Source organism: Chrysemys picta, chromosome 11 (genome assembly GCF_011386835.1).
Source record: "Chrysemys picta bellii isolate R12L10 chromosome 11, ASM1138683v2, whole genome shotgun sequence".
In the NCBI taxonomy this organism is placed as follows: Eukaryota; Metazoa; Chordata; order Testudines; family Emydidae; genus Chrysemys; species Chrysemys picta.
Genome location: NC_088801.1, coordinates 13012417 through 13037119, shown reverse-complemented (window position 1 = coordinate 13037119; position 24703 = coordinate 13012417). Strand labels below are relative to the sequence as shown.

Here is a 24703-nt window from a genome sequence, read left to right as displayed (position 1 = left end):
CATCCCAGGAAAGGTAGCGGCGGATGGTATTGGTTTTCCTTTCTCCCTTACCCGTGACTACTGGCTATGAGGAGGCTGCCATGTCATCCCCATGTCTGGAGTGCAGCTGCTTCTAACCATCTAATAGGGATAAAAGGAGTACAGTAGAACCTCAGAGTTACGAACACCAGAGTTATGAACTGACTGGTCAACCACACACCTCATTTGGAACTGGAAGTACACAATCCGGCAGCAGAGCCACCCCACCCCCACAAAAAAGCGAATACTGTACAGTACAGTACTGTGTTAAACGTAAACTACTAGAAAATATAAAGGGAAAGTATAAAAAATAGATTTGATAAGGTAAGGAAACTGTTTCTGTGCTTGTTTCATTTAAACAAAGATGGTTAAAAGCAGCGTTTTTCTTCTACATGGTGAAGTTTCAAAGCTGTGTTAAGTTAATGTTCAGTTGTAAACTTTTGAAAGAAGAACCATACCATTTTGTTCAGAGTTACGAACAACCTCCATTCCTGAGGTATTCGTATCTCTGAGGTTCCACTGTGTTTATGACAAAGCTGCAAAGAAAATTAGCCTTAGTGTTATTAAATGGTTCTTCATCGCTGCTGATTCTTGGCAGCTAGGAAAGTCAAAGCTAATAAACTGACAGAGCTTTAAATAAGTTCAGTTTATTATTTCATTGGTTAGTAGTTGTAATACCAGTAGTAATACTGTAGCCCATGAAAGCTTATACTTAAATAAATTTGTTAGTCTCTAAGGTGCCACAAGTACTCTTGTTCTTTTTTTAGTAATACTAAAGAGTCTTTTAAAATACAGCTTTGTGCAGTGTACAGGATAATTAATTGGGTTGCTACGCACGACTTCCCTCGTTTTGGTTAGTCTGTTATTTGGAGGATTTAAACAATTCCCTGCCAGTAGCAATGTGCCAGTGATGATTGTGTGATCTTACTCCCATTCCTGTTTGTATGAGAGCAGTGCATAGAGGCCCCATCCAGGTACCAGTGTGTTAGGTGCAGTACGTACAGAAGAATTTGCCTGGAAGAACTTGCAGTATGTTTGGACAAATAAAAAGGTGGGAGTAAGGAAGTACAGGGAATTGAGGGCTTGTCTACATTTAAAATGCTGGACTGGCGCAGCTGCACCTGTGCAGCGGAGCCACTGTAGCTCTTCAGTGAAGTTAGGTCGGTATAACTGCGTTGCACAGGGGTGTGGATTTTCCACAACCCTGAGTGATATAGTTATACTGACATAAGTTGCTAATGTAGACCAAGCCTCAGGCACTCACAGGCTCATGGTGTGTCTATACTTAAAGCACTACAACACTGCAACTGCACTGTCCTGGGATTTACGTCTGTGAGTGAAGAGGAAATTCATAGAAAGACACCATGAGAGTTCAAGTTCAGATTCAGCAATAAATAGTGGTTAAGGTACACTTTGTGGAGGAGAAGCAGTTTGTGGAGTTCTGTATGATGGGGACTGAGTGGGGTTTGGAGATTGGAACTGTCCCAGAGTGAGACAATTGTCATAGGGCAGTGGTTTTCAACCTGTGGTCGGACTACATCTAAGGGGTCTGTGAAAGGTTGTTGTTACCATAGAACAGTGTTTTCAATCTATGGTCCATGGACCTCTGGGGGTCTGCGGGCTATGTCTAAGGTTTCCAATGGGGTCTGCACCTCCATTTGAAATTTTGTAGCAGTCTGCAAATGAAAAAAGGATGAAAACCACTATCATAGGGTATAGAAGTAGAGGATTAGAGTAACGGAAAGTTCTTTCCAAACGCCAGCCTTTAATAAATCAGTTATTAATACTAGAAAGCCACACACGTGAATTAACATTAGAGACTGGATATGTATCATTTAAGTGATATTTAGGAAACTCTGCTGCTCTGTGTAATGATGGGTGAGGCTCCGATTATGTGCAAATCCCTATGTATCTCACCGCCTGTGAACAAACACTTTTCACGGAGCAATCACTGCATATCTGACCAATCAGTCCTCATCCTCAATGGAAACCTGCACAACACTTTCAAAAGAGGAGCCTCAGAGCTTAAATCCATAAGTTTGCTAGACACTAAAAATCATGGTCTTAATAAAGACATTAGATTTACAGCTTATCACAACAACCTGTAACCCTCTAACCTGTATTTTTTGTCCTTTGACTGCAGAGGTGTTAATTAGCCACTTTACCTTGAATTGTTTCTTAAATTATGTGTTAACTACTTATGCTAAACCATCTATTCCACCTTGTATTTGGTGTGATGTTCCCAGTACCTTTCCTAGACCTGAAGAAGAGCTCTGTGTAGCTCGAAAGCGTGTCTCTTTCACCAACAAAAGTTGGTCCAATAGAAAATATTACCTCACCCACCTTGTCTTTCTGAAGTGAAGCTGAGTAAATTGTACTTTCTGGGGATTTCATTAAAAAAAAAAAAATTAATTTCATGGTCCAAATTCTGTCCTCAGTTTTTCTGGATTTTCAGTGATATGACTCCAGTGATGCGAGTGGAGTTAGTTTTACAGTTAGGCTAGGTTGCCTGATGTCCAGTTTTTGACCGGAAAGTCTGGTCAAAGGTGGTCTGTAGGGTGTCCAGTCAGTACTTCTGACTGAAAAAACAAGGAGTCCTTGTGGCACCTTAGAGACTAACAGATTTATTTGGGCATAAGTTTTCGTGGGCTAGAACCCACTTCATCAGATGCATGGAGTGGAAAATACAGTAGCAGGTATCTATATACATAGCTTATGCCCAAATAAATCTGTTAGTCTCTAAGGTGCCACAAGGACTCCTCGTTGTTTTTGCTGATACAGACTAACACGGCTACCACTCTGAAACTTTACTTCTGACTGGACACCAAAAGTCCGGCTACTGCTTGTAACTGCTGGCAGCAGCCTATCACCCACACCATGCCAGCCTGGCCCAGGGCATGGGGACCAGGAGGGGCCTGGGCAGGTGGCAGAGCAGCACAGCGGTGGGAGGAAAGGTGCCAGGTCATCAACCCGTGCCAGTCCCTTCTCAGTTGAGGCTGCCTCGTACCTGTATCTCGTGGGCAGGCAGGCAGGCTCTGCGGCAGCTCCCAGCCCGGCTCTGCAGGAGCAGATGAGTCCCTGGGGAAGTGGAGGCGGAGTGAGCGAGTGATGGGAGGGGAGTGAGTGACTGGGGTAGGGGCCTGTAGTGTCCAGTTTTAAGAAATTTGGCAACCCTAAGTTAGGCCCAAATTCTGCTCACAGTTTTCTTTCCATGTAATAGCCATTTAAAACATTTCAGAGGGAAGTAGAATGCAGCTGGCTTTATTCTTAAAGTTCTGTAATTTAATGAAGAGGTGATCCACGTGTGTGTGTGTGTGTGTGTGTGTGTGTGTGTGTGTGTACACACACATATATATGAATCTATCTATCTATCTATCTATATATATGTGTGTGTGTGTGTGTGTGTTTACACATGCGCGTTGCTGGCTTGCATGTGTATTTATGAGCATGGAGGATTATTGATTATGTCATAAAGGCTAAAATAATTACTGTAGATGGAGTAAAAATACCTGTATTTTTATAACTTCACCAAAGCACAAATGAATGAATATTTTTTCAAAAAATTGTGGGTGAATGCATTCCTAATTAGTCTGCATTATTGCCGTGATTTCGCATGTACATTGGATGTGTGTGTGCAAATGGTCGTGTAGGCAAGGAGTCAGAAATTGCACAGCTCATATTGTTGCTTGCAAAACTGCATGCACAAACTGGGCACACAGTTGTTGGTGCATTTTTGAAAATGAAGACTTAAGCTTGTCTTAGGCAAAGAATGCTCTTTTTTTATTTCTATTAAGACATATTTATTTCTATTATTATTTCTGTATTGTGCTGTTCATAAAAGCAATACAGTGTTCTTCAAGTGCTGGTCTCCATATGGATTCCTCTGTGGGTATGCATGCACTTCATGCTCCTGTGACCGAAGAATTTGTGCAGGCAACATCCATTTGTCCGTGACTGCACCCCTGCGATTTTCATGTGCTACACTGATAGTATAAGGGGCAGATTGGACCGACTGCCTCTTCAGTTCCTTCTTACCATCACATGGCCTGAGTCGGAACCTCCAGTGTCAGGCCCTGGCTGGGGGTACCCCTCTGTACATTGGTCAGAGATATCAAGGAGTGCACCTCCTAGCAGGAGACCTGATGCAGGAGTGCGGGAGAATACACCTATGGACCCACTGTCAGGGTTTCCTCAGGAGAGCAGGGGATGCTGTCATAAGCACAAGAGCAGCCCTCCCCCCCTCTAAGCCCACTCCAAAGAGGATGGATCCCTCCCTGACCCTGTCCAAGTCAGGCAAGTCTTTGTGCCTAGCTCCCAAAGACCTAAGCTCCAGGGCCATGATAAATAAGCACAGTGCAGCAAGTCACTGCCACTACCAGACTTCACACCAGCAACACCACTGTCAGGGCAGTGAACTGCCAGCATCGATGAAGAGCAACCATAGGGAATCTCAGCCACCGGGGGTACCACCACAACCCCGTCTGGATCTGCCAACTCAGAATCTTCCTACATCAGCTCAGTCTGTAAAGCCTGACCGAACCCTGTGCACCCCGGGGAGAACAGAAAGATACATCATTCCAGGGGACATCTTTGCTCTCTTGGATCCACAGTCTCCCCTGTTGTTGGGACTGACCCTCATCAGGGAGATTTTGACCCCACCAGGAGATAAATGCTATGAGAGAAGTCTGTCTCCCATCCTGTCTACTAGCCATGGCTTCTCTTCAACGGAACTGACAACACTGCTGATCAAGCCAGATCCAAATCCAACAAGAAGGTTGGATATACTGGAGGAACTGTCATTGCTTCCACAAGGAAGATCAGTCCAGACAGGAGAACCAGAGCTACCTGGAACCAGCCTCCCCTACCCAAGCAAAATGCCTCCCTCAGGATTGGTGGTACCCCAGGCGTTGGGGACCTCCACAACATACCTTCGACCCTTCCTACTGCCCCTATTACCGGGATCTGTATGTAGTAGAGAGTCATATTGCCCCTCTCTCTTCTATACAGTCAGGAGGAAGTTTTGGTTGCTCTCTTTGAAGGAAGACTATGAGCCGAATCTACCGGTTCTGCCAGTACTGACAAGAGTATCTTCCTCATCTCCTGATGAGGTGGTCTCCCCAGCTTTGCTGTCCCCTCGAGATGCGCACGAGCAACTCCAGGAGCTGCTACCAAGGGGGGGAATAAGAATTCCATATCTCCTTAGAGTAAGTCCAAGACACACAACATAAATTCCTAGACATCCTGCAACCACTGGGATCCAGCTAGTTAGGACTGTATGGCATGCACTGGCAACATGTACCCCTACCTCCAAGAGGGCAGAGAAAGATTACTTTGTCCCAGAAAACAGAGCAGAGTTTCTATTTACCCACCCGGTCCCGAGCTCTGTAGATGTTCAGGTTGCCACAGAGAGACCCAGGCAGCAACACCCAGGAGCTAGCTCCACCAATAAGGAGGCCAACTGTGTGGACCAGCTGGAGAGGACGGTGTTTACATCTACTAGCCTCCAGTTTAGTGTATTGAATTGTCAATTGCTGTTGGCTAAGTATGATTTTCTGAATTATTAAACTTTTCTAGATTTCAGGGACAAATTGCCCCAGAGGGAGAGGGTTCACTTGCAGGCTCTCATTGATGGTGACAAGGTGTGGCAATAACTTCATTACAATCTGAGGTTGATGCAGCCTGCACCGTGTCAAGATCAATGGCTATTGCCGTTGCCTGGGAATCATGGCTACACTCTAGGGTTTCTCAGGGAGGTCCAGAACACCATAGAAGATTTGTCCTTCTATAAGACCAATCTTCTTCATGAAAAGACAGATGAAACTTGCACTTGCTAAAGGACTCCATGGCAACCCTCTGCTCTCTGTGTATATATCCATCAGAGAAAATACAATAAGCAATTACCATCAGCACTCTTATGAACCTCTTGGTAAAAGGCAGAGGCTGCAATGGCCAGGACACCCTGCACCTTCCACTTCAGTCACATTAACCCAACTTCCCGGGCCAGCCAAAAGCTACTTTTAACGAGATACTCAGAAGTTGTGAACCACGGTTGGTGCCATCTCCACCCAATCCCCAGGTCTCCTTTGGTGGCTGCTTAGCACTCTTTCCCCACAGTTGAAGGTCAATAACAATGGACAGATGGTTGCTGGATATCATCCATTGAGCTATTCCATAGAGTTTCCCTATCCCCTCTCTCCCCCCCAAAACCTCCTTCCCTGTCCCTTTTCAGGGACCATTCTCACCAGGAGATCCTCCTCCCAGGGGATAGAATGTCCCCTTCAGCAGGGAGCAATAGAGCAGGTATCTCTTCAGCATCAGGGAAAAGGGTTCTATTCAAAATATATCCTAGTTCCCAAAAAGACCCAGTCTCAACTTGCAACACTGACATTTTTATTCACAAACTAAAATTCTTTGTGTGGTTACAGTGGCATCAATGACACCATCTCTGGAAAAGAACCCGTGGTTCACAGCTCTCAATGTGAAAGATGCATGCTTTCACATGGACATTCGCCCTTGCCACAGAAAATTCCTCAGGTTTCTAGTGGGTCCCGACAACTGTCAAGACAGGGCATTTCCATTTGTTCTAGTAGCCGCTCGCAGGGTCTTCCCTCGACATGCGACGAGCACCAACATTTGCATTTTACCGGCCGGGAATGAAACCGATTAGAAAGTCACCTAAATTTTTCGTTGCCATAGCAGAACGGGTTTGAGGTCAAGCTGTATCCTCTCAGAGGATCTCTAAGTAGCTCTCCAGGTGTATCCTTAACTCTGTTATCGGATGGCACAGCTTCCTCCCCCACATGGAGTAAGGGTTCACTCTGCAAGATACAAGCGGCCTCAGTAGCATCCTTCAAGAGGTCCCCTGATTGACATTTTCAGGGCAGCTAAGTGGAGCTCCTTCCACACATTCATGAGGCATTATGCCTTGGTTCAAGAGTCCTCCACTGATGCATCCTTTGGGCAGAAGTTCTACAAGCAGCTATACCACCTGCATCCTCGCACCCTCCTTCTCTCTAAGGACGGCTTGTCAGTCACCCACTGTGGAATACACATAAGGACCAGCACTCAAAGAAGAAAGGAACGTTAAAGTTACTTACCGTGTTGTAACTGGAGTTCTTCAAGATGCATGGTCCCTTTCTGTATTTCACTACCTGCCCTGCTTCCCCTCTGCTTTGAATCGTGGCATGATTTGTGGTGGAGAAGGAACTGAAGAAGTGGTCAGTCCGCCTCATCCCTTATGCCCTCTGTGCAGAGCGCAAGGAGAGTAGGGACACAGGACCAACGGGCACTGCTTGCAAAAATTCTCCAGTCTTAGGCACATGAAGCACATGTGTACCCACAATGGAATATAGAAAGGGACCATATATCTCGAAGAACTCCAGTTATAACAAAATAAGTAACTTACCTCTTGAAGTCATGTTACTGTGAAATATCTTTGCACTGAAACTGAATTCTGGAATAAACTGCATCTGGTGTTTCAAAGTGACCGCAAATAGATTTAGAAATCTTGGGTTAAATAATCTGCTGATGCAAACTGGCACAGCTCCGCTAAGGCTGTGGAGTGGTGCCAATGTACATGAGCAGAGAATTTGGCCCCTTTTAAAAATGAGCTCTTATCTGGTATTTTCCATTCCCCATCTGCTGAGGAATGAAGGAGACGAGGAATGGAAAAGGCCCTTGCTCTCTATCTTGATTTATCATGTAATGTACTAGAAAATGTAAAAATATTTTTCATATGACAGTGATATATGATAAATCGTAGGTGGTTAAGTTATAAACTGGAGGTGGTGTAGCTGTTGATTGTTTGTGACCTATGATGTAGGGAGTACCCTTCTGCAAAAGTTTTCATTTGTCCATCGCATGGATAATTCCCAGAATAGGATTATATTGGGCGTAGTTGTGATGTACAGGCTGTCTCGATACTCCCTTGGTTTCCTGGCTGAATTGACCACGTTTTTATCCTGCCTTGCCCAGCAGCTTTGCCGTTATCTGCTTTGGGAGATAGTGGGTCTGTGTGGAAAATCCAGGCTGCTATCGGATTGAAACAGAGACGTGGGTAATTCTCTCTGAGAACAATCTGCAGATAAGATTGTTCAAATTTGGAGGGGGATGAATGCTTCCAGGGGGGCTGATCTATGTCTGGAGGAGGGAAATGTCCCAGCTTCTCAAGTTGATCTTTTGGACAGTTTTTCTTGTTGAGAGCTAGAATTTTTGAGAGCACTCCATCCTACTGCTTGCCAATCAGACACATTCTTTCTTGTATTTAACTGGGAAGGAGGACTTATTATTGTTAAGGGTAAGCAGGTTGCTGCTTCGTTGAAAATTGTTGGACCTGCTACTCAGGAAAGCACTTCTTGATGCTAATCTTCTTCAGCTATCACCCTGTCTGTAACATGTCCTTTGTGGACAAGGTGATTGAAAATAAAACAGCAAGACACCACCTGTGACTCCTGAACTTCCTTGGTCCTCTTCAGTAAGATCTGAGGTCTGCGTGTTGTATATAGGAGGCTGTTTGGGTTCTGTGGTTGATGATGCTCACATTAACTCTTGTGCACTATCTAATCTATCTATCATACCTATATGGCCCCATTACTGTACTATCAGAGTGGCTTAAAGTCCTTCGTATACTTATCCCCATACACCAGTGTGAAGTAAGGAAGTATTATTATCCCCATTTCAGAGATGGGAAACTAATGCTGCACAGGAATGATGAAGTCAGAGTTTGGGTGGTGACTAAGCAACGACAGGCTCCAATTCAGCACAAGTCGGTGCCATTTTAAGGCGCTCCTATGAAGTGATTGGCCCTTGTGTGGCATTTCTTCCTGAGCCAAAGACTCGATAGGAGCAATTCATCTTGGCAAAAACCCCACAACGAAGGGGACTCGTTGCCATGCCAGTAGACTATAGTCTGCAAGGGGCACCTTCCAAACACTTTGCATGGTAATGAGTTGAACTGAGGAGGAAGGAAGTTCAGTGGTTAAGGTGCTATCCTGGAACGGACTCAGGGTCAATTCCCTGCTCTGCCACAGACTTCCTGTGCAACCTTGGGCAAGTCATTTGACCACTTAGTTTCCCATCTGTGAAATGGGGATAATAATACTTCCTTACTTCACAATGGTGTATGGAGATAAGTACACTAATTGTACACTGAAGAATTGTGTTCTACTAATAGCATACTACTAATAGTGTACTACTAATTGGACTAACTGTCCAAATTCTCATCATGTTTTTAAAGTAACATGGCTACTTTTCTCTTTACCAGTATCTGAATACTTCTAGGAAGTGTGAAAAAGCTATTTTGACCAGGAAGGATAGTATTGTGCTTATGGCACTGAACTGAGACTCAGGCACTGTGGGCCAGTCACTTAATCCCTTTGTGCCTCCGTTTGCCAAGCTGCAAACTGGGGGATAATTCTCCTTTTCTTCTATCCTTTTGTCTGTCGTGTCTTATTTAGATCATAAACTTTGTGGGGTAGAGAGGATAGCTCAGTGGTTTGAGCATTGGCCTGCTAAATCCAGGGTTGTGAGTTCAATACTTGAGGGGGCCACTTAGGGATCTGGGGCAAAAATCAATACTTGGTCCTGCTAGTGAAGGCAGGGGGCTGGCTCAATGACCTTTCAGGGTCCCTTCCAGTTCTATGAGCTAGGTATATCTCCATATATTATATTATTACTGGCATATAAATAATAACAAGAGTTTAGTTAGATTGTTCTCAGTTCTACCATGTGCTTTCTGTGTGACTTTGGGCTTACCACTTAACCTCTCAGAGCTTCAGTTTCCCTATCTGCAAGCTAGAGATAATACCTATCTCACCAGGGTGTCGTGAGCTTTAACTGACATCTGCAAAGCAGATTCTTGGATGGAAGATGCCATGTGCCTGCACAGTATTATTATTCTCTATCTGTTAAATGTGCGTGGGATTGTTGGTAGACAGAGACAGTACAAGCCATTTTATAATAAAGATTGTCTCTCCTGGATGTAAGAACCCATCATCTATTTGGGTCTAACTGCATGTGTCAGAGTGGGGTAATACGGCCTGTTGAATGGACACTGGGATGAATGGCAGCACTTTTCTATTGACAATTGAACAACGCTGTTTTCCATGATGTTTGTATTAAGATAAGACGTTTTTGTTTAAATTCATGCTTTTTTCTCATGTCATTGTCCAGCCTGCACAAAGGGTCCTTTGTGGGCATGTTTTTGGTAGCTTGTTACCATTGGATACAGGATTGAATGGTTACTTACTTACAAAGCTACGGCTATGGGGCAGATAGTGTTTTCAACAGTGACGTGACAAAGTACAGCTACAGTTCTGACATGATCAATAAATGATCTAATTCCAAATTATGTTTATCTTTGTCTACAACATGCAGGTGTGATGGCTGGGTTTAATATGAGTGGAGATCTCCAGAAGCCTGCGGCCAGCATCCCACTCGGGTCTCTGGCAGCTATCGGCATTTCGTAAGTCGCTTGAAAGAGAGTGAGAAGAATTTACTTTCTGTTTAGAGTGTGCCCTGGATGTGACCAATCTATTTCATATTCCAGTCAACCTTTTATTACTCACCCATCTGGAAAATTAAAGTCTGGCTCTTGTTCAAATTATCATCTATTACCCCCTCCTACTCTGGATGCTTTTAGTGAAGAGATTCATTAATGCGGATATAATCAATTCTTCTCCGCCCCCCAGGCTCACTTCCTGATACAGAATATGTATTAACTCTAGAATTGTCAGATTGGACTACTCTGGAGTAGATTTCAAAGTTGTTGGATTTGGGTTTCTTTAAGAAAATAAAAATTACAAGCCTTCTAAAGAAACAGGCAGAGTCGTTTTCTTATATTAGCTGACATGTTGCGGCTAAATTCTCAAGTACTTTTTTATGAAGAATGACTTAGGGTTTATCCTCACATGACGGGATGGGAGGTGGATCGGGCTAGCATACCTAGGAGGTCAGGTGGGCTGGTCTAACTGTGTCCACACTGAAATATTTAGTGCGCTAGTTCGACACCTCTGTGTACCTCCCCCACTGCAACTTGAGACCACTGATTCTTGTTCTGTCATCTGCCACCACTGAGAAGAGCCTAGGTCCATCCTCTTTGGAACCCCCTTTCAGGTAGTGGAAGGCTGCTATCAAATCCCCCCTCACCCTTCTCTTCTGCAGACTAAAACCAAGTTCCCTCAGCCTCTCCTCATAAGTCATGTGCCCCAGCCCCCTAATAATTTTTGTTGCCTTCCGCTGGACTCTCTCCAATTTGTCCACATCCCTTCTGTAGTGGGGGGACCAAAACTGGACGCAGTACTCCAGGTGTGGCCTCATCAGTGCCGAATAGAGGGGAATAATCACTTCCCTTGATCTGCTGGCAGTGCTCCTACTAATACAGCTCATTATGACATTGGCCTTCTTGGCAATGAGGGCACAATGCTGACTCATATCCAGCTTCTCATCCATGGTAATCCCCAGGTCCTTTTCTGCAGAACTGCTGCTTAGCCAGTCGGTCCCCAGCCTGCAGTGGTGGATGGGATTCTTTCTTCCTGACTTTGCACTTGTCCTTGTTGAACCTCATCAGATTTCTTTTGGCCCAATCCTCCCATCTGCCCCTCAATTCCCTGCCCTGTCCCAACAACTCCCACCTGCTTGTGCATGGTGGGATGTACTGATTTGTGGAAGGCTACACCTCTGTCTGTGCTCCTTACCCTCAGATAGAGGCAGGAAGGACAAGGTAAAAGTGAGGCAATCACGTTTAATATAATATGCAGCAGACTTGGCATACCCACTTGCAGGCATTTAGGAAGAGGTGAGTTTTAAGGAGGGACTGAAGGAAGATGTCCATTTACATTGACTCACTTCCCTATTTCAGACATTTCTCATCTGGTTGTTCTTTCTGAGGCCATTTTTTCACATACAATAGAACCAGAGTTATGAACTTACCGATCAACCACACCCCTCATTTGGAACCAGAAGTACGCAATCAGGCAGCAGTAGAGACCCCCCCCCCCCCAAAAGTGAATACAGTACAGTACTGTGATAAACATAAACTACTAAAAAAATAAAGGGAAAGTGGCATTTTTCTTCTGCATAGTAAAATTTCAAAGCTGAATTGAGTCACTGTTCAGTTATAAACTTTTGAAAGAGCAACCATAATGTTTTGTTCAGAGTTACGAAAATTTCAGAGCTATGAACAACCTCCATTCCTGAGGGGTTAGTAACTCTCAGGTTCTACTGTATTTCCCCAAAACATAATGGCAATTTTTGAATATTTAACTCACAATAATAATAATTAATTAATAATTAATACAGTACCTAGCTCTGATATAGTGCTTTCCATCAGTAGATCTCCAAGTGCTTTCTTTACAAACGAGGTAGATTTAATTATCCCCATTTTCCAGATGGAGGAACTGAGACAGAGAGATTAAATGATTTGCCCAAGGGTACATGTCGAGGCAGTGGCAGAGCCAGCTCTAGTGTGCAATCCACTAGGTCACACTGCTCCCAGTAATGGAATAATGGGAGTCAGGCACCTCAGCACTTTTGAAAATGCCACTAGGTGCCCATCTGCACATTTCAGTGCCTAAATAATTTTTAAAAATCTGGCCCTTAATCATGTGCTTAACATGGAGCATTCACATGGTCCCCTTTGACTCCATTGGGATTATTTGTATGCTTAAAATTAAATATGATCTTACCTGCATTGCTTTAAGCAAAGGGATTCCAGTTGGTATTAAAAAATAACAAAGCAATACAGTGGTTGCTGCTTATCTCTTTACACTTTTGCCTTTACATGTACTATGCTAGTCCCTAAATTTAGAACAGGGTATACCACAAGTATTGCAGTAATGTCAATTATTTGTGTAGCTTTTAAATGGTGATCACTGTAAGTAGCTGAATTTCTTCAGGCCTTAATAATAGTGAAAATGCCCAATGATCTCATTGCTTTGGGAACAAACGGTGTCTCTCTCTGTTATTTTCAGGTGGTTTCTATATATAGTCTTTGTTTTCTTGCTGGGAGCCATTTGTACCCGGGAGTCGCTCCGCTATGACTTTATGATAGCAGAAAAGGTAATTTGTTAAATTTAAAATAACTCAATCCATTGTAGAAAACGGTGCTTTCCAGTCTACAGGGGCATTATTTAAAGTTGGGGTTTTCCAAAGCCTAAGGGAAAAGCAGTGGGATTTGGGTGCCTGAGACTCCTTTGAAAATCCCATCCCAAAATTGATTTGAATAGCTTGCATTCTCCAACATGCCCCATACTGCTGAATCTTGTAATTCCACAGCAATAACTTTAATAGCTAAACTATGCTAATGTTGCCTAATGATAAACGCTGTACATTATTCAGTATAGCCCATTTCATCAGTGGAAGCTTAGGTCTAATTGAAATCTCCAAAGAATCACACTGCTTATCTTTACTAAGTCAAGCAAGGCTTACATTTTCATATCCACTCTAGTTAATTGCAATGTAAGTAATGGGATTATTAAATCCTAGACATTCCACACTGGCATATACCTACGAAGCCGGTTTGTAGTGTCATAGTCAATGAACCTTATCACTGAGGACCTCTGAAAAGAGAGGAAAAGATTTCAGTGTATTTCATTGCTCGCTTACATTAAGTGGAAGTAAAATGTTTATGGCTAATTTTCAATTATCCCCCATTATCCAAAATTATATGCTCACTGCAATTTGACAGAATTTCTTTGATTAAATTAGTTTGGCACGCTTTACTTTTATTTAATTCTTAATTCTTCTAACAGAGTTTAAGCTATAATTTCTATTTGAAATGCATGCTTTCATTTTCCCTCTGAATGCAGCGCTAGATTTTGTCCTGTTCCCAAGATAAGAAAAAATAGTTTAGATTTACACTGAAATATGATCGTATGTGGGGTGTCACGAACTCCCAGGTTGTGCCCACTCTTGGCCCCGTATGGTCCCTGGGGGGAACCCCCTTTAGTGTGACAGCCCTTCTTGGGGGTCCACTCTCTCTCTGGGGTTAAGCCACCGCAAACAAAGAGTAACTATTAATGGAATGATGTTGGATTGGAAGGAGGTCTCAAGTGGGGTTCCACAGGGATTTTTTCTGGGTCCGGTATTATTTAACATCTTTATTAATGACCTGGATGTAGTAATAGAGAGCATACTGATCAAATTTGCAGATAACACAAAGCTGGGAGGGGTGTTGCAAACACTTGGGAGGGCGGAGGTAAAATTCAAAAGGATTTTGATGAATTAGAGAACTGGGCTAGAGACGACAAAATGAAATTCAACAAAGACAAATGTCAGGTGCTACACTTGGAGAAGTAAAACCAAATGTACAAACACAGAATGGGGGAAAACTGGCATGGCAGCAGCACTGCTGAAAAGGATCTGGGAGTTGTGGTGGATCACAACCTCAACATGAGTCAGCAATGTGATGCTATTGCAAACAAAACAAATGTAATTTCAGGTTGCATTAACAGAGGCAAAGCATGCAAGTCACTGGAAGTGATAGTACTGCTCTACTCGGGGCTGGTAAGGCCTCAACTGGAGTACTGTGTCTAGTTTTATTCACCAATGTACAAAAAGGATGTAGAGAAACTGGAAAGAATCCAGAGGCGAACAACAAAGATGATCAAAGGGCTGGAATGCAAGCCATATGAGCAAAGGCTAAAGGAACTGGGTATGTTTAGTTTGGAAAAGAGGAGATTAAGAGGGGGATAGGATAATGGTCTTCAGATACTTGAAAGTCTGCCATAAAAAAGATGGAGAAAAGTTGTTCTTTTTGCCACAAAGGGCAGGACAAGAGGCAGTGGGTTCAAACTACAGCACAGCAGATCTAGATTAAATCTCAGGAAAAACTTCCTACCTAACTGTAAGAACAGTAGGACAATGGAACAGACGCCTAGGGAGGTCATGGAAGCTCCTTCACTGGAGGACTGGAGGTTTTCCAAAGGAGGTTGGATAGCCATCTGTCTTGGATGGTTTAGACACAACAAATCCTGCATCCTGGCAGGGAGTTAGACTAGATCAGCAGTTCTCAACCTTTTTCTTTCTGAGTCTCTTCCCCCCCCCCCGCCCCAACATGCTATACAAATTCCACGTCCCACCTGTGCCACAACACCTGTTTTTCTGCATATCCAGTTGATTAAAAGCTAATATCGGCATTAGGGGGTGGCAGGCAGGGCAACTGCTCGGGGCCCCAGGCCATGGGGAATCGGGGCTTGGGCTTTGGCTTTCTGCCGTGGGCACCAGTGAGGCTAACACTGGCTGTGCTCTCTGGATTATTGTGGCAGACCCCCTGAAATCTGCTCCTGGCTCTGTAGGGTGCCCCAGAACACCGGTTGAGAACCACAGGACTAGATGACCCTTGCGGTCCCTTCTAACCCTATGATTCTATGAAATCTTCTGGAAAGAGAGTCTTACGCCATTGTTGCATATCATAAAGACACAAAAAAAAGCAAATACAGTTTTCTTTTCCCCTTGTACAATATGAAGTGGTGATGCAATACATGTATAAATATGGCTGATTATTAGAATTATTATAAGCACATTTATATTTTATTGGCCTTGTTTGAGAGAAGAAATCATTACAAATCAAAAACTGTGCAAACTTTCCATTTCTGTCAGTCGTGGTTAAAGAAGCATTTGGCTGTTTGTCTTCCTTAGAATGTATTTTTCTGAACATACAAAATAGGGACACGAAGTAATTTCACTTCAAAGGAGATCTAATAGGCTAGGACTGCCAATTTCTTGTGAAGTATTTGTACTCTCTAAACTTTTTAAAAGTTAATTAATTAATTTATTTTACTTTTGACAATCTCAATGAAAAGACATTTTCCCCCTAAGCCCTGAGTGGAATGTCAAGTAGCACATTTAAATGCAAGCATTTTTGGTGACTAAAATGATAGGCAAAGCCTGACACGATCAAGTGTTTCTTTCAAGTATTTTTTTTTAAATAGGACCACTAGTATTGTGGTTTTGTATTGATAGCATTCTGAAATCAAAAGGGGCTGTTCTGTTCTCTAATGTAAATGTCTGTACATTGATTTGTTTCTCATATTTTTCATCCATCCATTCATAACACACTTTGTTTTCCTGGAGCCAAATTAGTTCGTTGGGAGGGGGGGTGTTTGGAGGGGGGGAGAGGTAGCCTGGAGGGAGAAGATGGGTTGGTTTGAGGGTTTTCAAAACACAGCATGAATTTTAGATGCTGTCTCCAAGCAGAATGAATTTTATATCTTTTCATCCAACCTCCTTTACAATGCAGCTGCTTTCATAAATAAGAAAAAAGGTCAATGTATCTTGAGCTTTCTTAGAAAATGTAAATTTATTACCCACTACTAGTCAAGCACACCCCAGCTGACATGTACAACCTCAGGGACACAAAGAAGCAGGGAATAACTTCTTAAGTGAACAGGATGAGGTGCATGTTTGTTTTTACCTGTGACAGGACAGATGATCCAGTGGTTATGGTGCTGCTCAGGGAACCTTGGTTCAGTTCTCTGCTCGGCCACACACTTCCGGTGTGACTTTGGGCAAGTTGTTTGGGCCCAGGTTTCTAGATATATTTAGGCATTGCCACTCTCTTCATTGCAATGCCTAACTGATGCAGGAGCCTACATTTCATTTTCAAAAGTGATTTAGGAGACTAAATCGCATCCACTGACAAGAGGATTTGGGCTCCTAAGTACTTAAATCTCTTTTGAAAATGGTATGTAGGATCCTGAATTAGTTAGGCACTGCAGTGCCGAGCGCAGCAATGTCAAAATACCTTTAGAAATCTGGGCCTTAGAGTCTTTGTTCCCCAGTTCCCCATATGCGAAATGAGAGATAATAGCACTTCCCTTCCTCACAGGATAAATACATTACAGGTTGTGAGGTAGGGATAGCTCAGTGGTTTGAGCATTGGCCTGCTAAACCCAGGGTTGTGAGTTCAATCCTTGAGGGGGCCACCTGGGGATCTGGGGCAAAATAAGTACTTGGTCCTGCTAGTGAAGGCAAGGGGCTGGACTCGATGACCTGTCAAGGTCCCTTCCAGTTCTAGGAGATGGGATATCTCCATTAATTATTGTTATTATTTATTTTTATTATTTTTTATTAGGTGCTATGGGAATGGGGGCCATATTAATACCTTAGATAGACAGAGAGACTCTAGGTTCACAACTTCGGAGACAAATATTATGGGGAAATGGACTGGAATGCCTGCTACCTGCTGATACATCTCAAGCTACACAGGTAGACTCAGATATGGCCTGCCGTTCTGTGCCACCATTTTGGAAGTAACCACTCAGCTCAACTAACTCTGTGCCAGTGGCTTTCAACCTTTTACTTCTGGAAACCTCAAAAAAAAAAATCCTTGGTTCCTTACTGCCACCCACCCAGTCCTGCAAAGTATTGTGGGATTGGGCTCTTATCAAAAAAAGATGGCTGCTTTTAGGTCTCAGTAGGGGCTCACCAGATTGTTGCTGAAGCCTGGATGGGGAAGCCATTGCTGGGTGTGGAGCTTCTCGCTTCCCCAGTCCTCATGTTGTTCGGCTCTGCGGGCAGCACCAGTTGAAAAGGCTGTGGAACTGTCTGTGCTGCCTCTTGAAGTGCCGTTTCCCTATGGCTAGGGCCCTACCAATTTCATGGCCGTGAAAAACGCATCACGGACCATGAAATATGGTCTCCCCCCCCCCCCCCCCCCCGAAATCTGTTTTTTTTTTGGGGGGGGGTGCTTTTACCCTATACTATACAGATTTCACTGGGGAGACCAGCGTTTCTCAAATAGGGGGTCCTGACTCAAAGGGAGTTGCAGGGGGTTGCAAGGTTATTTTAGGGGGGTTGCGGTATTGCCAACCTTACTTCTGTGCTGCCTTCAGAGCTGGGCGGCTGGAGAGCAGTGGCTATTGCAGCCCTTGCCAGCAGCAGCGCAGAAGTAAGGGTGGCAATACCATACCGTGCCCCTTTATTTCTGCGCAGCTGCCTTCAGCATACTACCTATGGCTGAGTGCTGTACAGATGGGAGCATGGCTGAGGAGCTGCAGCAGGATTGGGTGGGCAGCAGCAGGTGGTGGGATTGATTTGTTCCTTCACTCCCCTGCCCTAGCAGCTCCCATGTCCAAGCGTCTGGGATTTGCCAATAATTCTTTTCTCTCCCACCCAGTGGGGTGAAACCCAGCAGTCGCCCCTTCATGATGCACTTCTGGGCCGTGCCCCACTGGCTGAGGATGTCCTGCTTTGCGTTATGTGAGGGCCCCAGGCCAGGATCCTTGGTGCAGTGGAGACTCCCTAGCGAATGCCATAGACCTTAGTCCTGCATGTGTCTTTCAAAACGAACTGGCTCTCCCCCCTCCCCTCTTCAAAAACCAGCCTTAAGCAATTGCAAGACATGCTTCTGTTTGGGACACCATGGTAGTGTTGCCGGCACAGAGGGTCTGAGGGGGCAACAGCGGGGTTCGTTGCCCGGTGTGCTTCGCGCCAATGAACACACCAGGGTGGAGAAGCAGACAAAGTTTATTCAAGAGCTCTGAATAGGCACGAGGAGACCAGCATGTCTCAAATCAAGCGCACTGAGACAAGCAGTTTTTCCTTTTTATTCTTTTTTTTCCCCTTTCCTACCTCCTCCCCCTTCCTCCCTCTGCAGTAGTTACATTTAAGCAGTTAAATCATCTTGGCGGCTATAAGTCTAGCTCGTTAGTAACTCTTCTGTGAACCGTTATCTTGTCCTTTTCCCTTTGATCTGTTATCTTGCCTTTCAGCCAGAAGCATGCAGGCCTTATTACCACCGCTTCCCAGCTGCTGGCCTGTGAGGTTAGTAAAGGTTAACATGCAGGGGATTTGGTTCACTTTGGCCTAGTGCGGGGGGGCTTCATCGACTCTCGTGGTCTTCCAACCCCCTGAGTTACCTAGGGTGATGCCTAGTGACACCAACAGTAGGCCTCAGCAACCTGCAGCATGATTTCTTTCCACAGCCACCACCTCCTGGGAAATACAGGCTGCGAGCTACTTCAGCTACCATGGGGCCCTCATACAATTCAGGCCCTTTCCTTGTGTCAGTTCACAGCCCAGTGTTTCTTTCCACCCTTCAGCAGCTTGGTGCTCTACAGATCATAAGGGTTACTCTGAAATGCCCCTTATTTCAGTGCGAGAAGGTGGGCTGCCTGTTTTCCACCATTTTGATTAAAGTAAGTATGTGGAAAATGGAGCATGTCGCTCCTTCAGCTGAGGGATATGAAGAGTGGAGTGGCCGGGTATTCTGAATAGGCTGGGAGAGGAAGGAGACGACATGACAGTTAATCTCTCTAGCTCGTTAAGGATCAGTAGCGATATATTATGCAAAAGTCCATTGCACAGCAGGAAAGATGGCAGCTGCAAGGTGGGGAGGCATAGAGAGAAAATAGCCCCTATCCAAAATACTGGATGGAGGGAAAGAGACTGTTATTCAGCTTTTTGGAGTTCTTTGTCTTGCATGACTGGTTCTTATGCAGACACGGTCTCCTAGAATATGGCAAGAGCCCTGTTTATCAAGCTTCCATAGCTGAAGCACTGCTGATAATATCTCCTGTTCTGCCAGCAACTGTTGTGTGCTTGTTGTGGTGGATTTATTTGGGCAGAGGGCTGCATGTGAACTCGTATGTACGTAAGGTGGATCCACATGCTAGAAATGCTGACACATTTGCCGTGGAATTTTTTCCCCCTGTTCCATGAAGTAGCAAAAGTAGAAGCCAGGACGCTGACCAGAAATGACAGCCTGTGGCAAGTCTTGTCAGACAAGTCTGGCTGCACGGGGGGGCGGGAGACGCAATAACCTTCTAGACAGCTCTGCAGATTCATGTGTCAGTGCAGCGGCAGGAGTTGCTCAGTCAAGGCAGGGAGTCTCATACCTAATAAGCAGCCCACATTCATTTCCATTTCTACAGAAAACTAACTGCCTTTACACTGGCCAAAACCTCTCACTGCACCAGCATTTCCCTGCATTCACCTGTGCATCCAGAAGCAAGTCCTCAACAGGGCAATCCCAGGCCTTGCATAATTGTGATAATCAGGCCTCCTGCAGATTTTAGCACTCAGAGCAGTCCACATCTCAGGATGATCCATGTGGTCAGCAAATACATTCTTTAGATTTAAAAAAAAGTTTTGCCTCTATCCTTTAACTCGTAGCAGTGACCCCCTGACCTTTCTCCATTAGCGGCAAGCTTGTCTGATCAGTTCGGTCTCTAACTCCTCCAGTTAGTACTAGTCACTTATCACAGGCCACAAACTGTTGGCTTTTCTCCATGGACCATGGGATGGCTTTGGAATTCCACAACAGAATCGCATCAATTTCTGACCTTGCTTCTCTTTGGAGCTCCCACCCAAAGGACATTTTACTCTTCTTTACATGATGGAATGTCTCTAAAGTTCAAATAGCATAGGGATGGGTGCAGTATAAGAACTAGACATAGGCAGAGCAACATCAGCCTTTCAGCAGATCCTAAGCCTGGTCTTCAACATATAAGGAAGGGTTCTCTCTTGTCCTCACTGTTACTTTAGATGTCTAAGACTCAGCATCCTATTCCTATCCAGTTTTGAGGAGAGAATTGTAGCTCCATTGTCTTGTGTAACATCTCTGTTAAGGTCCTCCAAAGCTTTTGCCAAGGTCCTCTAACAAAGACAAGGAAGAGAGGTCCTCATTGATATTCCTGATGTTTCATGTATTAAAAAAACGTGGGAAAGTATTTTGGAAAGAAATTTGAAAACCATCTTCATACATCACAGAGAAGCAGGAAAAGACAAATGCAATTTCCTTTGCTTTGCTGTTCATCTTGAGAGTATAATAAACCCTTAACTTATATTGAAAATACTGGCAATGGCCTCTATATTTTCTTCCTCAGAGAAACTAGAATTCAGATATTCCAGTTCCCTGTCCCTTGTGCTAACCTCAAATGAATCTGTTCTCTTTTTGTCTGTATTTCTGTATAACTATAACTTGTTCTTTCTTCCAAGGATCAATACCTGCACAATTAATATGGATGTTAAGGGAAATATCATGTCATTAAATTACACAATTGGCTAGAATTTTGGGGGCCCATTCACAGTTTGGATGGAAGCAAGGTGAACACAGGATGCTGCAAGAAGTTATGATGATGGTTCAGTAGGTGTTATTCTTCCGTGTTAAAAGCTACTGAAACAATCCATGTTCCACCATAGTCTTACAGGCAACTGTGTAGCCGGAGGCACCTTCTTTCAGATGAGGAGATTACCTGATTCGATTTCAATTTGTGCACCTACATTCTGCTGACCCAGAGTCCCTTTGAAATTTCAGTTGGCTACAATATTTTTCACTTCCTGTTCTGAAGGGTATAATGTTGCTGTGTGCTGTCAAACAGCAGCCTTGCTCCAGCCCAGTAGTGAAGAGCAGAGGAAGGATGGTGTTGTGGTTAAAGCACTGGACGGGAGATTTGGGTTCAGTTCCTTGTTTTGCCACAGACTTTACCTATGAATTGGGACAAGGCACTTTATCTCTCTGTGCCTCAGTTCCCCATCTGTAAAACGGGGATATTACACCTTTCTTCCATGCTTTGCTGTCTTGTCTACATAGATTGTAGTCTTTGGGTCAGGGACTCTTACTATGTGTGTGTATTGGCACCTTCCATCATACAAAATATTAGTAATAAAAGGTGCTTGCCCTTAATTGACGAGCCTGTAAAAAGTTTTGTAAAATTTAAATATTGGTTTGGAATACAATAGAACCAAAGGTGTCAAATACAAAATATGAATAAAGCAGTCTACTTAGCATTATTGCTTTAAGGATTTTTAAGTTTTATGTTCATTTAACTTAAAGAAATTCCTTACACGTTTAAGACAGGAAAATAAGGTCGTCGCATTATATCCTTTGGAACATGTTTTTGAAATCCCATTTATTTAAATGGCAGCTTTGATTTGATTGCAGTGTGGATTTCTTCCCCTCCCCTGCTACTCCTCCACTATTGGTATTCCCTTATGGGACACAGGGGTTTGTCTTCCTGTTTTGGATGGTTTAGAGCCTGGGATAGCTCTTCCTGCATGATGTTCTCGGTATATAAGTGTGCTCTCCTGAAATAAACTCCCTTCAAACTCACTTCCAGTTACTTGAATGGAATCAGATGTCTGCTTCCTCGAAGCGTTTTCTCCAAGTGGCACATATTTCTGGACGTGAGCTTATCGAGTGGTTTCCAGTTGGTACAGAATGTTCAACACTGAACTGCTTTCATGGGATAATTTTATTGTATTACTAGTTCACACTCACAGTACAGAGCAGGTTAACTTTCTATTTTCACACGGCTCGTTCTGTTAAATTTTTGCCAGAGTCTTTAGCATTTACAAAGGAAATTAATTGATTTTAATTTGGAAAAATCTGTGTTTAAAGACAATTAAGTGGTTTTTTTAAAATATCTGATAAATATTTGTTTTCTCTTTGCATTTTCCAGGTATCCTTGGTGGGTTTCTTGTTTTTATTAGGATTGTACATTTCCTCCTTAGCTTCCTGCATGGGAGGTTTGTATGGAGCACCCCGAATCCTTCAGTGCATTGCCCAGGAAAAAGTGATACCAACCCTTTCCTTTCTTGGACATGGGGTTAGTAATCAGTGATGATGTAGAATTAGCTATGGGTTCTATAACAAACAAATGTTAATGATGCATGGAAACAATGAATCTGCTGTCAATAGATTGTCCTGGGTGATGTACAGTAATTAAATACCAGGAGAGGAGGGGGGTCATGGTTTTTCCCCAATGGGGATCAGCAGGTGAGATATACCTATCTCATAAAACTGGAAGGGACCCTGAAAGGAAACAGCATTCAAATATTTGCTTTGTAAAGAAATACAGAGTTATGGGAGAAGTCTCTCTGTCTGAGTCCAGGTCCTCCTCATCTACCTATTTGATTACTATAAACTCCTCCTCTAATCTCTGCTTTCACCAGCACTCATATTGCCCCCTCTTCCCTGCCTGTTGCTCTGTTCACCTGCTCTTTGAACCCCCTCCATTGACTCCCCCTCCTTCATGGCAGGAAGTTCAAGCTTCTCGTCCTTGCCTTCAAGGACCCATATAACTGCCCCTTCTGACTTTGTCTTTTGATTGTATGCCCTGCCCCACCCCCTCGGTTCCACCATTGATGTCTTCCTCAGTACCCCAGTCCACTTCTCTCACATCAGTCTCTTTGGTTTCTTCCAGACAGAACCCTATTCATGGAAAACCCTTCGTGAGCTGGTCTGCAAGGCCTCTATCCTCTCGTTATTCAAGTCCCTCCATAGGACCCATTTCTTTTATGATGCCCACAATAAATTAGCCAGTTAATAAAAAAAAAAGAGTGGCTAATTTATGTCTTAATATATTAACCCGCCACCACCACCTTTACTACTTCAAGCTGCCATGTAGATTTCGCACACGTTCCTGAGTCCCAATCGAGTCAATGGGGCTTAAGCATATGCTTATGTGCTTTGCTGAATCCGAGCCTGTATATACTGTCCTTCCTCCATAACTCTTCCCTGCTATCTTTTCGTCTCCCTTGATTTCATCATGTTTGAAATTAGGCCCAGTTCTGCTAGTGGGAGATTCATGGCCTTAGTTATGTAAGCATCAGAGGGCAGGGATCACTTCTTATTTATATTGTGAGGTGCCTAACTCATTTTGGACTCTGTAAAACTAATGAATAATAAAAGGATAGACAGATACGTTTTAAAGAAGGTCAGTTTGGGGGACTACAAATCTTAAATGCTCTTTTAAGCTAAGCTTTGGTTTGAACACTGATTAAGGCTTGTTTCTGCTGTCATTACTCATGTACATAGCCTTATACACCTGGGTAGTCCTGTTTACTTCAACTGGGCTCACATGAATAAGGGTTGCAGGATTGGACCATAAATTCAAACCAAATCCTTCTTTTCTGACTCTCTTTTTTTCTAGATAAAGGGAAAAAACTGCCTCTCTCAAAGCAACCCTGTAATAGCAAACCAGTTTGGAAAAATCTCAAGAGAGCAATTTTTCACATGTGCAAGGCCTTGTAAATAAAGTGAGGAAAAATTACTTTAAAATAAGTTTTTAAGTGTATCCATTTTGTGTGCACTGTTTCTCGAATATTCCTGTGGTTCTCTAAAATAAAAGTAATAATAATTAAAAATAATAATCAAAGCATTGAAAGTAGTTAAGTGGCTTCTGTGGAAAGAGCCAAATTCTGCACTCAACTATTGTGGTGTCATTCATTGACTTTGACGCAATGGCGGCAAAGTTGATGCTAACATGGCATAGTTAGCTTCTGTTTTTTCATAACATTTCCTAATATGAACTCCTTTGTGCTGGCAAGGTACCAGAACAGGAAGTGCTTTGAAAAGAGGTTAGGAATTAAAGGAAAATCTCCTTCCTCCCTGCCTGTATCTGCTACCTTGAGAATTGACTGTTGATTTGGTTCACGGGCCGGTTAATAAAGTGGATTGCCCGTAACAATGCATTCTGCACTGGTTTGTTTATACAATGGTTTAAACATGTTTGTAGTCATCGTAATCCTAGTTAATATGAAGGAGCTGAACGTTGTTTTCAGTGTTGTTAACCTTAGGCCAGAGGCATCCTAAGACTGTACCATCTGTTACCTGTCTCAATAGTATCTCTAATACTTAAGATGCTTTCTGAGAACACTGTTATGCTTGATTTTTCCACCTGCTGATAATAGCCCGCTGTAATTGATTTTTCTCGTTACAGTTGGTATGGCAACCCCCATCTTT

General features: G+C 43.5%; 1 protein-coding gene across 9 annotated transcripts in view; it reads left to right on the top strand.

The window, feature by feature from the left end:
• SLC12A8 (solute carrier family 12 member 8) overlaps positions 1-24703 on the top strand; it is an 87892-nt gene that overhangs the window by 47883 nt on the left and 15306 nt on the right. For 8 of the 9 annotated variants that reach the window (XR_010591523.1, XM_065561535.1, XM_005279824.4 and 5 more), the window contains 3 exons: positions 10393-10480; positions 12987-13074; positions 22419-22565. Coding sequence is in view for 8 of the 9 variants with exons in the window: in XM_065561535.1 (XP_065417607.1) it covers positions 10393-10480; positions 12987-13074; positions 22419-22565 (323 nt within the window). In the remaining variant the exon portion in view is untranslated. The remainder of the gene's footprint in view (positions 1-10392; positions 10481-12986; positions 13075-22418; positions 22566-24703) is intronic. The other variant, XM_005279826.4, reaches the window with a different exon arrangement.